The following is a 12,724-nucleotide window of genomic DNA, read 5'->3' as shown; positions in this document are numbered from 1 at the left end:
GCTTGCTGGGGTTTTTTCCATTGTTTTCAATCCACGCTGGAGAGCCAAAAGTTGTTACCAGCTGAGTGTGTAGTCGGATCAGTTAACCTGGGCAAGCCTCCAGACAAAACTGGTTTTGTGTGTTTCCTTCCCCCCTGCCAATAAAATCCATGCAGTTGAAGGAAACATGGGCATAAAAACAGTGTTCTGAAATGCAATGCAGCTGTAAATATTACTTTGCAGAGATGAAAAGAAAGTTTATGTATTTCTTCAGGGTAATTAGTATAATGATACATACAGGCTCTCAGCAGTATAATAGCTCCAATCATCCTTAAAGTTCATACCCAGTAGTGCACACTGATGCTTTTTAATTTCTAAAATAATAAAGAAGCAATTTGCAGCCTACAGGGCTGGCCATTGGTAGTCCAATAGGCTTAGGTCACACTTGGGTATTGTACCAGGTGTCTCCCTTTCCATTTGCTGTGGGAGCAAGCTCCTTATTAAGACCTGCACATCTCATTACCTGTCAGTAATGAGATGTGCAAAAGCTCTCCCCAGAAGCCTAATGTTTATCTGATGTGACACTTGAAGCTTTCTGTTTATGCCCTTTGAATTTTTAGTTTTTATGGTATTTGAAGCAAGTTCTGGCTTATATATGGCAGAAATAACCAGCTTTCCCAAGTGGTAACACTTGCCTAAGACCAAAAACTTGCAGTAAGAAAAGAAAAAAGCAACCACTGAGACAGATGTATTTGAGGCATACTTTGAAATTACTCTGTGGCTTGGAGATCAGGCTTTTCCACCAAGGTGGGAGGAGGTACGGGTCAGAGTGTGCTCCAGTGACTGCATCGCACTTGGGACATTCTATCAATTCAGCTTTTCCTTGCTGTTTCAGGACCTTTGCACAGAACTGCAGAAACATAGAACACTTAAATCTGAATGGGTGCACAAAAATCACTGACAGGTAAGTCAAAGGGGTTTTTTGATTGATGGGGAAATTTGGAAAAAGAAGTAGCTGAAGGTATTTTTAGTGTGTCTGCTGTTTTGCAGCACGTGTTACAGTCTTAGCAGATTCTGTTCCAAGCTGAAACATCTGGATCTGACATCTTGCGTAGCCATCACGAACAGTTCTTTAAAAGGCTTAAGGTAAGAAGATTCCATGTTCAGTGTTAAAGAAAAGTGGTTAAAGAGCTGTTCAGCATTTAATAAAGTTTAAAAATTGGTGCTGAACCTTAATATTGTGAATCAGCACTGGCTGTATTCTGTATCTAGGACTTCTTGGGTGTAGACTATGGTGTTTGTGTGTGGTCTTTTCTCATGACTTTTCTGTGGAGGCCTGGCACAGTCTACTGGCTATCATTAATTTCTAACAGTGTGTTTAATTTGGGTTTCCCACTGTTATGACTATTTGAAGGCTGGATTTAACTTTATGTATTTTTTTAATTCTCCCAGTGAGGGTTGCAGAAATCTGGAACATTTGAATCTTTCCTGGTGTGATCAGATTACGAAGGATGGTATTGAAGCACTGGTGAAAGGGTGTAGTGGACTAAAAGCTCTATTTCTTAGAGGTTGCACACAGGTACATAATTGCTTGGGTGATCCTTTAGGAATAAAATTTTATTTTGGTTTTTTGAAATCTCCATGAATTAAAAAATACCATTTTTGTTATAGTATTTTGTTCAATATTGCAAGATGTGTACATTCTTTGGGCTGCTTTTCTGTGCTTTTAATTTCTTGTTTCTTTTCCTATGTCCAATTTAATTACTGAATACAGTTAGAAGATGAAGCATTGAAACACATTCAAAATCACTGTCATGAGCTTGTAATCCTGAATTTGCAATCATGTACAGTAAGTATTTGAAGCTTCCAAAGGTACATTCTCTAAGAATCAGAAATCATTTTTGAATGCTAATGAATTGATCTGCTGCACACTTACTTAAGTCAGATAGTACATTTCTGCAGTTTACAGGATTTTGTGTGGAATAGTGGGTTTAAATGAGCTGGCTGTTTCTCGAGCTGATTTTTGACTTGAAGTGTTGGGTTGTTTTTTTTCCCCTCATTATGTCTTTTAACTGTGGTAAACTCTACAGTAAGAACTAACTGTATTCATTCAAATTCCATGAGCTGCATAGCATTTTGGTCTATTCATAATTCTAACATTTCTAATTGAGCAGAAGTCATGTTCTGGGCCACATAATTGGGAGTAAAATGTAATGGCATCATAACTGAAGATGATTCAGAACCATCTAAGTAGCAGAAGGGCATGCCTTTCCAATATTAATGGAAGAACACATTCATTAGTAATGAAACGACTGGGAATCATTCATGTACTTTTAATTCTACCTAGAGAACACAAATTATCTTTGCTCCAGTTTATATTTGCTTTTTTGTTGTTTCTGATGTGACTTTTCAGGAATGGGAAAGGCCTTGTTTTAGGTTTTAAATATCTAAGTCATTCTTTCCCTGCAAATAAGCCTTAGAAAATATTGAAATAAATTAGAATTTCAGCGTTTCAGTCATGCAGATTTGAAGAATGAAATTATATTTTTGTTTGTTTGTTTTTGAAAAGTTTTCTAGTTTTATTGCTAGAAGGTGTCATAAAAACCTGCAAAACTTTCAGATCTGTTTTACAGGTTATTCCAGAATGAATGTGGCATGGGAACATTTTTTGTTGATATTGAACCTAATAGATTTCTTTAAAGTGTTGGATATTTTTGAGTGTTAAGGATAATTGAAAGTTACATTAAAATTGCAGAAAATAAGAACAATACAAATACAAATCTTGAGATTCCATGATCCAAGTGTTTAGTGAAAGAGAATTTTTCAGTCTGAATGTAGGTGCCAACTGAAGCTGGGCACTTAAAGATAACAGCAGGGAAAGGAAGTTCCTTCTTTTGATCACAACCACACTTAAATAAATTAAGTCAGTACATAATTTCCTCCCCTTTTACTCTTTCTTTTGCTGTCCTCCTTCTCCCAAGTTCTTTTTCTGTTGTGTTTTTCCTGAGACTAATGACATATATCAAGGCCAGCCTTTTCTGACTAATTTTATGGAAGGCTCTCAAGATGTCTGATGGTAATTAGTTCCTATCTCTCCCACTTAACAGTGGCATTGGCATAGAAGTGCACCAGAGCTTTCCCTTGGTCAGGATATCTGTTGTTAGGTAGTACAAACAAAAAAAACCTCCCGAGGGAAAGTATTTTTCTTTTGAGTTTTTTTAGCTGCTAGTCTGTGTGTTCTACCTAATTACATGTGCTTTAAAGCTTTGTTTAACTGGAGTTGTGTTCTGCTTGCTATGGCTTGGAAGCACGATTCCAGAAGCATCCAGGCTCCTTATGATCAAAGGGATTTTTACACAGCAGGTGTCCTTGTGCTTTATATGGCCCTCACTGTAATTCTAGTGACTGTGTTTTATGGGCTGTGTAAAATGCCAGGCCAGCTCCAGCAGCTAAGGAGTGAACTTGTATTAGCTCTGGAAACTGCACATCTGAAAGGTCCCATCTTTAGAGAAAGATTTTAGAAACTGGGGACTTGCAGGCATTTTTCAAACACTTTTCTTTCCTGACAGGGATATGGGCATTGAAATCACAAGCAATTTCAGAGTGGGAAATTTTCATATATAACTTGAGGGCTTTTTACAGCAACATAAAATTTACGTAGTCCTTACCTTCAAAGCAGTCCCTTTTCCCAGTAATAGCGTCATGAGTATTTCTCAAAGGAAATGAAATAGTTCCAGAAAGTAACATGGTTTTGGAGAGTCAAATCCAGAAGTACCTGTCTGATTTGGACAAAACTCCAAAATTTATCTTCTTACCTGTAGATTATGCAAATCCTTCTGGATCCCCAAAAAGAAAACGAGACTTCTAGTTTTCTGCCTATAATAAGTTGACTGAACTAGTTGCAAATCTAAACTTCTGATATTAAAATGTGCTGGGCTGGGGAGGGGGGGAGCATAAGGTAATCTCCCTTTGTGCTGAACTAGTACTATTCCTCATCCTGTTTTCATCTAGGAAATGTTATGTCTGTGGTAATAGCATCAGAAATAGGCTACAGTTGTATGAGCGTACTCACATGAGGGGCTTATACAAGGATTGTGTATTTTCTATTAAAAATACAGTGTTAGTCTTTGCTACTATTGCAAGAGTAATATTAAGCCAGGAAGTAAAACAACTTGTTCCAGACAGAAGAAAAATTAAATTCATAGTGTTAGGAGGAGGAGGAGAGAGCTTTTTCCAGAATAGAAGACTTGTAAACAAAATCATATTTGCACACACACAGTAATCCAGTTCCTCTTGCTATTTTGTGTGCAGCTGCAATGGGCCTGTTTCTTATAGTTCCTGTTTCAGAGAGAAAATTTGTTTATTCATATTCCAAATTTAAAGTTACTCCTTATGGAATATCTACTACAAAACAATTTTGAGAAATGAAAAGTCCTCTTTTGAGTTAAATCTTTCATCTCAAGACAGCTGTATAGGTAGGGCGAACCTGGCTTTTACACTTACCTTCTGTAAAGAATGGATTATGTGTAATTTTTTCCCTGTAACTCTTGCTTTGAAAATTATCAGAAGGTGAAGGATTTTCCCCTTGGGTCCTACTGATCCAGTGCAAATTTGGTAGTTAGCTCTCCTGCTGTGGAGCTTTAAAATCTCTTTTGCACTGTTCCCCCCCAAAAAAGTGAAAAATTATAGAACAAAAGCAAAGTGAAAGAAGAAGACAACAACAAACAACACTCACTCACTCTGTGCTTCAGACTACCTTAGAGTAGACTTAAGGTCTACAGAAAAATGCGTAATTAAGTAGGAACTGTAAGTGTTGATTATCTTCAGTGTTATCATTGTATGTGGTTTAAGAACTGTATTTTTTGAAAATCTGGGTTGCCTTGGTTATATACAGTGTGACAGTGGCAGTTCAGTAGCAGTGTCTTGAGTTTTGTTCTTGGCTGATTACTTGATAAGGAAGTAACTTCAACCTTCTTCTGTGTTGCAGCAAATTTCAGATGAAGGCATTGTGAAAATCTGTAGAGGATGTCATAGACTGCAGTCACTCTGTGTTTCAGGCTGTAGCAACCTGACAGATGCTTCTCTCACAGCCCTTGGTCTAAACTGTCCAAGGCTGAAGTGAGTATGTCATGAGTGTGTTGTATGTCATGTTCTTACTGGCCTGATCTGAGAAATTCACTTCTGAAGATGAGCTGCATTTGCAATCAAAACATTAAGTTAGAAGTACATAAACTTGAGGGCTGGTCCTCTGTAGCTGTCATATTAATGTAGTTCACTGTATATTGGAAAAACAAGAGTTAATATATGACAAAACATGCTGAACTAGCATTTTAATTCTCTGCTTCTAGCTAAATATTTTAGGTACTAATTACAAGCAAGAAAAAAAATATATGTAAAGCCCATTCTTTTCTTTAAAGGTAAAAATATCTGTGGTTGTGTTGTGTCTTGTGATGTTTGTACTCTGATGTAGTTTTATGCAGTCATCTGTCTTACAAAAAAAATAGCTACATCATATCTGATTATTATATTTAAAGATCTTTTTATTATAAGAGTGCTTTTAATATGCTCTGCAGTACTGCCTGGTGTTCTTAAACTCTAGTATAAAGTGTGCTCATGTCTTTGCAAGCACTGGGGACTAATATTTATGAGAGATGTTTTGAACAATAGGGGCTTAGCAGTTAAAAATAATATAAACTTCCACATTGGTGTGATTTGTACAAACATGTATGTTATGGTGGGCTTTAAAGCCAAAGCTCAGTTATGCAGCAGCTCCCTGATTGTGGAGACATATTGTACACACATATAATACTTCTTCTAATTTTAATGTAAAGTAAATAAAAAGATAAGATTTTTGGATGACAAATTGCCATTTATGACAGGAACATGCGGGAGTAAGAACTTGCTATCCTTAAATCACAGATAGTGGAGGAATGTGTAGTCTGTAAAAATCAAGGGATGCTGCATTCAAATGCCAATGTACCATATGCTGACACACAGTGTTCCTTTAGCTGAATGAGTGAAAAAGAGCTTTTGTGACTGTAGAAAACCTGTTCTTAAGACAATTCCAGGCTGACAGTCCCCTTTGTGTCACTGTTCATATTTATTAGGGGCTTAGGAGTCTTCTGACACACTTAGAGGTTTTCCCTAGAAAGCTGTGCTGGTATTTTGCCACCATTTCTCTCATTTTCTCGATTAACATCTCAGATGGGAAATAAAAGGAGGTCTAAATTGCTGTTAGTTGTGCAGTTCTTTCCAAGGGCAGTACAAGTGCAGCAGGAATTGTTTTAGCCTTGGTAGGTGAACTGTCAGCCCTGTCTGTGCCACGAGGGGGAAGGCGTCCGCCACTCTCCTCCTGTAATGAGGAACAGCATAAGGAAAGAAAACGACCCTCTGCAGTGATTGCTGCTGAGGATTACTGTGTGTTGGAAGGACAGAGGATACAGCTGGTTGCATCTAGACTTTTGGGATCATGGATGGAAAGTACTTGAAATTGTTTTGGAAAAAATTATCTTGGAAATCAAAGGGAAATGTAATTCCGCATTTGTTTTGTATCTTCTGAATATTTCAGTGTTGAGTGTGAAAGAAAACTCTGCTGCCTCTGTTGGACTTGCTGGCTCTGTTAGGAAATTTTGGAGTATTTTCTGTGCTGTGCTACTCTCACTTCAGGATCTATGCTGCTTTCCATGATACTGCTGCATTTCCATGATACTGCTGCATTTCCATGATGCAGCTGTTACCAGTCACAAATATGTCCTCGAACAAAAACTTAGGTCAAGCTTTCAGCAGACCCTTCAGCTGTATTTCTTACCTCACATCAACATAGGGGTGTCTTGTCATCCATCTTTACATTTACTCTTTCAGGTGCTTGGCACCTTCTCTTTTTTTTTTTTTCTTTATTAGCACTTTTTAATGCAAAAATACAGGTAGGTATTTTGGCAAGGCTTGTCAAGAAAGCGCCTGTGAACCATGAATGTCTTTGTCTGGGTGGGGCTGTGAAAGTTAGGATCATGTTCCTTTTAGCCCCACCAGCTGCTAATTCCACAGAAGTAGGGAGGTGTTGAGTGCAGAGACATTCCAGGTGTGCCCAAAAGGCAGCTGTAGGCAATGAATGCAACTCTGAGTCTGCCTCATAGAAAATTTCTTCATAAGAGTGGAGAATCTGCTTTGGATGTCATTTTGCCTGATTAGCTCCCATGTTAGGTACTTTTCCACAAATCACTGGGTGGGAAATTCATGTCAGCTGTAAGAGGAAAAAAGAAGAGCCCTCTGTATTTAAGCACAGTCACTAAAACAAAAGCAAAAATTAGAACTTTGCTCATTATTTCCATGCTGCCCAGTGCCTTCCCACCTGTTTTTTCATACTGGGGCCTGATTGATGTAGCAGGTGTGTATACAGCTCACTCCCCATTCTCATGTCCTGACTGTCTGCACCCCCAATTTCAGGAAAACTAGAGGTGCTAATCTTCTGGTTTCTTGTTCCTCTGTTTACTATAGTATTCTTTTCTACTGGGTATGCAGTAAGTAGCATCCTCACTATTTTGGATGTTGCAGATGTCATTACCTCTCCACCCCTCTTTAAAGTCAGCCATGTAATGAGATGGGATTTGTAGCAACTAATCAATGAAAGGAGGTAGAAGGGTAACAAATGTGACCTGAAAGATGGGGTTTTTTTCTGGTGGCATTTTTCCCCTTCCTATTTGGTATCATAGGCAATTTTCAGAGTAGCTGAGAGTATTTTATGATAGACTGCAAACTGCCCTTGATGGAAGGGCACAGAATTCTTGAACATGAGTCTGAAGAAAGTCCAGAGGCATTAGAACCATCCATTTGGGAGGAGGTGCCTGTCTAATACTTGGCTTAAGTTTCTCTCATACTTCTGAACGTTGTTGAAGACTGTAACTCTGAAAGTGGTTTTTCAAGCCTGTGGGGCTGCTCAGCTCTAAACTTGGCTGCCCTCTTGCTTTTTGCTTGGAAGAGGCTGATCCAGCAAAGTCATAGTCAGAGCCCCACATCCTGTACTTCGGTGGGGTTTTAATCTGTTCATTCACCCAGTGTGGCTTTTCCCTTTGCACTTTCTCTCTAGAGAGGGAGTGTTCTAATGACCTCCTAAAGCAATGGAAGCATCTGGAGGCCTCTCAATATTGCCACAAAAAGTTCTTTTGTGCCTGTTTCCCTGCCTCCTCCCCACAGCCCCAGTATAGCAGCAGTGTTTGCTGTGGTAAGTTGCACTTAGTTTGTGCTGCTCATCCCATGGCACTGTGGTTTCATCTTATTCATCTTGATACTCACTCCACCTGCAAAGGAAATTGTCCATTAAAAAAAGGACAAAGAAAACAAAGACAACAAAACATTAGTGGGATGGAGGCCTGTTGGGCATTCTAGTGGTGCTGTTTGGGGCACTTGACTTCTTGGGGAGCTTTTTGTCAGTATTGCTTCCCAGTTATCTTTCCAAAACACTGTATTTTCTTTAAGGTTGTATTGGTATAGTTTATTGGTTTTACTGTGGGATTGGAGATTTTAAGCTCCTTGCTTTCTGGTAAGTTGCTTCACTGTGCTTCATGCAGAGGCTCTGAGGGGATTTCTAATAAGTACTTTCTCAGTTTATGGCTTCCCAGCAGCCTTTGTTTAGATAACAGGTTTTAGATGCAGGCTTCATCTGCATTTTCCTTAACTCAGGGTTTATTTTCCCATATCTTGCCTCAGATAACACATGAGAAAACTTGGTCATTATGCTTTTACTGAAACAAGAGGTTAAAATGCCTCTAATTGTGTATAATTTTTTTCCACTAAATGTTCTGTGACTGTCAGAATCTTCTGATAAACTGGATTAAAAGTCTGCTTTTTAATTTCAAATCACTGTGAAAAATAGGGGTGGGTGTGTATGTGTATATACATATATATATGTATATACACATTTGCTATTGACAACTTCTAAGTTGCAGAAGACAGATTTGTATCTCAAATACACTTGCTTTTCTCAATATTTTCTTTAACATTTTAAACTTTTCCAGGATTTTGGAAGCTGCAAGATGTTCACATCTTACAGATGCTGGGTTTACCCTTCTAGCACGGGTAAGGGTCATTTCAGAAGGTTACGGCTCGCCCTGTTTCATTGCTGCTGAGCAGCTGTGACTTGATGTAGTCCTGCTGGGAAGCAATATGAGAAGAGGAAAATTAAAGTAGAAAGAAGCCAGTGGAGGAGGGGACTAAAAAGCTATTTTATGTCTGGATTATACTTAGATCTGCAACTTGATCTAATTTGCCATCTATCATTGAATTTGTCATTTTTTTCCTCTCTTTTTCAGTTTGTTTCAATTGAATTTATTATGCTTAACATAATTCTAAACTTGTATTATGCATTCTAGCCAAATTTCCCTTACATTGATGACACACACCCTTGTGATATTTACATCCAAAAAATCAGCATATAATAGATTGTTCTGAGGATAACTTTAAATTACAGAACACTTACATTATACATAATTAGACTATAAGCACTTGTGCCCTGGTTCCTGCTGTAAATAAGAGTATTGGTGGTGTCAAATGCTTTGTGTTAGACTTGTGTATTGCTGGTTGGGAAATTCGAACACAAAAATTATACTCTGTAAATGGGATTCATTTATGCTGCTGGTATTCAATGTGAATGAAAAGGGGCTTTTTTTGTAGCCACAGCAGTTAAACAGAGTGGTTTTCTAACTGTTCAGCACTACAGCTTCAGGCTCTTGGTAGTCACCTCAACCCTGCTCTTGGGGGCTGCAAGTTACACTTTTTTTCCTATTCCTGGTAAAAATGGATTGGGAATTGAGCCAAGCTGTGGCACTCTGTGGTCTGCTGCAAGGCCACAAGGTTACATCCTTTCCTTGAAATTAGTCATGATTAGATGTTGAAAGCACTTCTGAAAGCTTGCTGGGGGTCTCTCAGAATGTTGAGAAAATTGCTTGTGTAGGTGTGACATGCAGCTTTCTCCCATCCTTAAAGTAGACCCTATTTTGGTATTTTCAGCATTTATTGGCAAAGCAATTGGTTTTAAGGCTTCTTTATAATGTATGACAACGAAGAGAGATGTGCCATGGGCTTAAGTGTATTCCAGATGGGTTTGGTGCAGGCTGATAAACGCGGAATTGGCTTTAGTGCACGGGGTGTAAATCCCGTTTGGAGTGAGGGGGGAAGGGAAGCAGGGGTGCTGAGCACTGGTATGTCCTGTTCAAACCTTAGAGGGCAAGAGGGAGACATTTCACCTAGTAAGAGAAAGGCTAAAATGTAGACATTTGAGAGGAAGGTGGGGTATTGCTTGTTAATTGATCTATTTCTTTTAACACTTTTTTTTGTCTTTTGATGGTGATCAAATATTTGAAGGGATTTATATCACAGTTTCCCCTTGCAAGCTGTGCTATCCCATATTATTAGCCCCGTGCATGATTTTATGTCTAAATGTTGTTTTATTTCATTTTTTTGTTTATCTGTCCATGTTTTGTTTATTGTAGAATTGCCATGAGCTGGAGAAGATGGACTTGGAAGAGTGTGTTTTGGTGAGATTTAATATGAAAAGGAATATTGAATGTGCAGTGTAAGGATGCAACACATTAACACCTCCATCTAGATGTTCTTTGGTTTTTATAAATAGTGTTGTGTTTATGGTAGGAAATAAAAATAATTATTGGGAAATTCTATACAGGGAAATACTTGGAAAGTAACAGGTGATAGGTTGTTCTCCAGAAATAACAGAACCCTCATCTGGTAGAGAAGGAGATACCTTTTTGGAGGGTTGCCTCTTCTGCTGTCTGTTGCTTATGGCTTACGTCTGGTTTCTTTTATTCCCAGATAACTGACAGCACATTGATACAACTTTCCATACACTGTCCTAAGCTGCAAGCACTGGTAAGTGTAACTCCTGGTCTGCAGCCTGTGATACTCCCCCCAAAGCACACACACAGACTGCTCCTGCAGTACAAACCCAGGCTGTTCAATCTTTGTCTAGAAATCATTCCTGATGTACAGTGATACTGTCAAAACATGTGCAAGTTTCATAAGTATTCTCAAAGCAGCATATTACTCCTGAAATATTTACATGCATTGTGTGATTAAATAAATGTTACCAAATCAGTGAGTAAGAACCAGAAATCTTTCATTTTATGGTTAACATCCTTCCTATTTGATTCCTTACATATTTGATTCAACTTAAAGCATTTAGATCCTTTATGGATACTGTGAAGTGTTCAGTAATGGTTTTCTTAGGGGGTCTGGCACTTCACATCAAATATTGAATAAACAAAACCACCTAGAGAAGATAATCACTCTGTAAGCAGTTTTGCATGCAAGTACTTTTTTCCAAGGACTACATTTACATAATAAATTATGGAAGGTTTCCTTGGATTTGACTTTTAAACATAATTGGAGAGGATTGAGTGGGGTACTCTGTTTACTGGATTTCAAAGAACTGTTTTCTAGGGAGTGGTGGCTTAGATCTTTCAGATCATCAAAACCAATTTGAGGTAACATAAATTTGTCTGTTCTTCAGTCAAGATACGTGAAAATTACTGGATTGTTCTTACAGTAGGAGCTCCTGTATTTCAGGCCAGTTGTCCTTTAGTGTAGATTTGTTATAATTACTTAAATCTATGTGAGAGAACAAGTATCTTTATAATCTGTTCTTAGATGGGATTAAAGGAAGGTGTTCTGCTTCCTTAATTAAATTGTGTTATGATTAGTGTTACTCAGCGTTACTAAGGTAGCAGCATGAGGAAAGATGGCTTTTCAAAGGAGCTTGGTCACTATTTTTTATTGTTATTTTTTTATTTTTCCTTATCAACTGTCCAGCTTAATTTCTGAACCATCATTCTTGATGATAAACCAAATGAGTTGTCAGATGTGGAGCCATTTATATGGGACATGTTTTTGTATTGTAATTCCAGTTGCAACCAGTTCTTGCACGAGATCTTTTGTACCAGTTCTGTCAGTGCTTCAGTAGAGATACCACAAAACATCATAATGCCAAAGCATATTTTTTCTGAGTCTGCTCCTGTTTGCTGGCCCTTGTGTGTTTGCCCACAGACAGGGAGTGTGCCATTGGTAAAACATCACGGCTTTTCTAAGGAAACCAGGAAACTTGATTTCTTTGGTATATATATCTATATCTTTAAATATAACCTATGGGTGGGAAGGATACATACTCAGAGATTGTGTGTGAACAGCAATGGCTGCGAATTACAGGAAAAGACATGACAAGACTGGCAGGTGCCAAATACACTGCATGAACTAATCTTGGTGCTTCCAGTGTCCTGTAAACTCCTGTGCACTGTGCTTTAGTGTATTTGCAGTTAGAACAAACATTTTGGAGTTGCAGAGATCAACTTTGAATTTGCTTTTGTTGTGTTTGGAGACTCAGTAGATGCTGGAAATAGGCAAATCTTCCTCAGTATCAGAGTATTCAAGGGCTTTATTGCCTAATGTACTTAAGAAGTAATTTCTGGTTAAAGTATTTAATTGTACATTTAAATTAGTAGAGAAACTGTGAAATATTCATGGTGGTCCTGAAGATGAGAAGGCAAGTGAATTCTTCACAGCATGTGAAGTTCTCATAGTATGTCTTGCCGTGCTTGATTTATACACAGTATTAAGTATGTGTTAACAAAAAAATAATAATTTGACCATATCTCTTTGTTCTCAATATTTCAAGCAATTGTTTTAGTAAAAATCCTTATTATTAATGATTTTTAGAAGGCTTATGAAGTCAGAAAAATCCTGT

The 12,724-nt window shown here is 38.0% G+C and overlaps 1 protein-coding gene across 2 annotated transcripts in view; it reads left to right on the top strand.

The window, feature by feature from the left end:
- The window catches only part of FBXL2 (F-box and leucine rich repeat protein 2), a 50,935-nt gene that overhangs the window by 33,348 nt on the left and 4,863 nt on the right, over positions 1 to 12,724 (top strand). Inside the window, exons 6-13 of one of the 2 annotated variants that reach the window (XM_082282525.1) lie at positions 875 to 943; positions 1,030 to 1,125; positions 1,432 to 1,558; positions 1,754 to 1,828; positions 4,967 to 5,097; positions 8,991 to 9,051; positions 10,464 to 10,508; positions 10,801 to 10,857. In XM_082282525.1, the coding sequence (XP_082138651.1) occupies positions 875 to 943; positions 1,030 to 1,125; positions 1,432 to 1,558; positions 1,754 to 1,828; positions 4,967 to 5,097; positions 8,991 to 9,051; positions 10,464 to 10,508; positions 10,801 to 10,857 (661 nt within the window). Of the gene's footprint in view, positions 1 to 874; positions 944 to 1,010; positions 1,126 to 1,431; positions 1,559 to 1,753; positions 1,829 to 4,966; positions 5,098 to 8,990; positions 9,052 to 10,463; positions 10,509 to 10,800; positions 10,858 to 12,724 lie in introns of both variants that reach the window. The other variant, XM_082282526.1, reaches the window with a different exon arrangement.

Source organism: Coloeus monedula (genome assembly GCF_965178545.1).
Source record: "Coloeus monedula genome assembly, chromosome: 1".
NCBI lineage: Eukaryota > Metazoa > Chordata > Aves > Passeriformes > Corvidae > Coloeus > Coloeus monedula.
The sequence above is the reverse complement of the archived record's forward strand: the minus strand, read 5'-3'. Positions and strand labels throughout refer to the sequence as shown.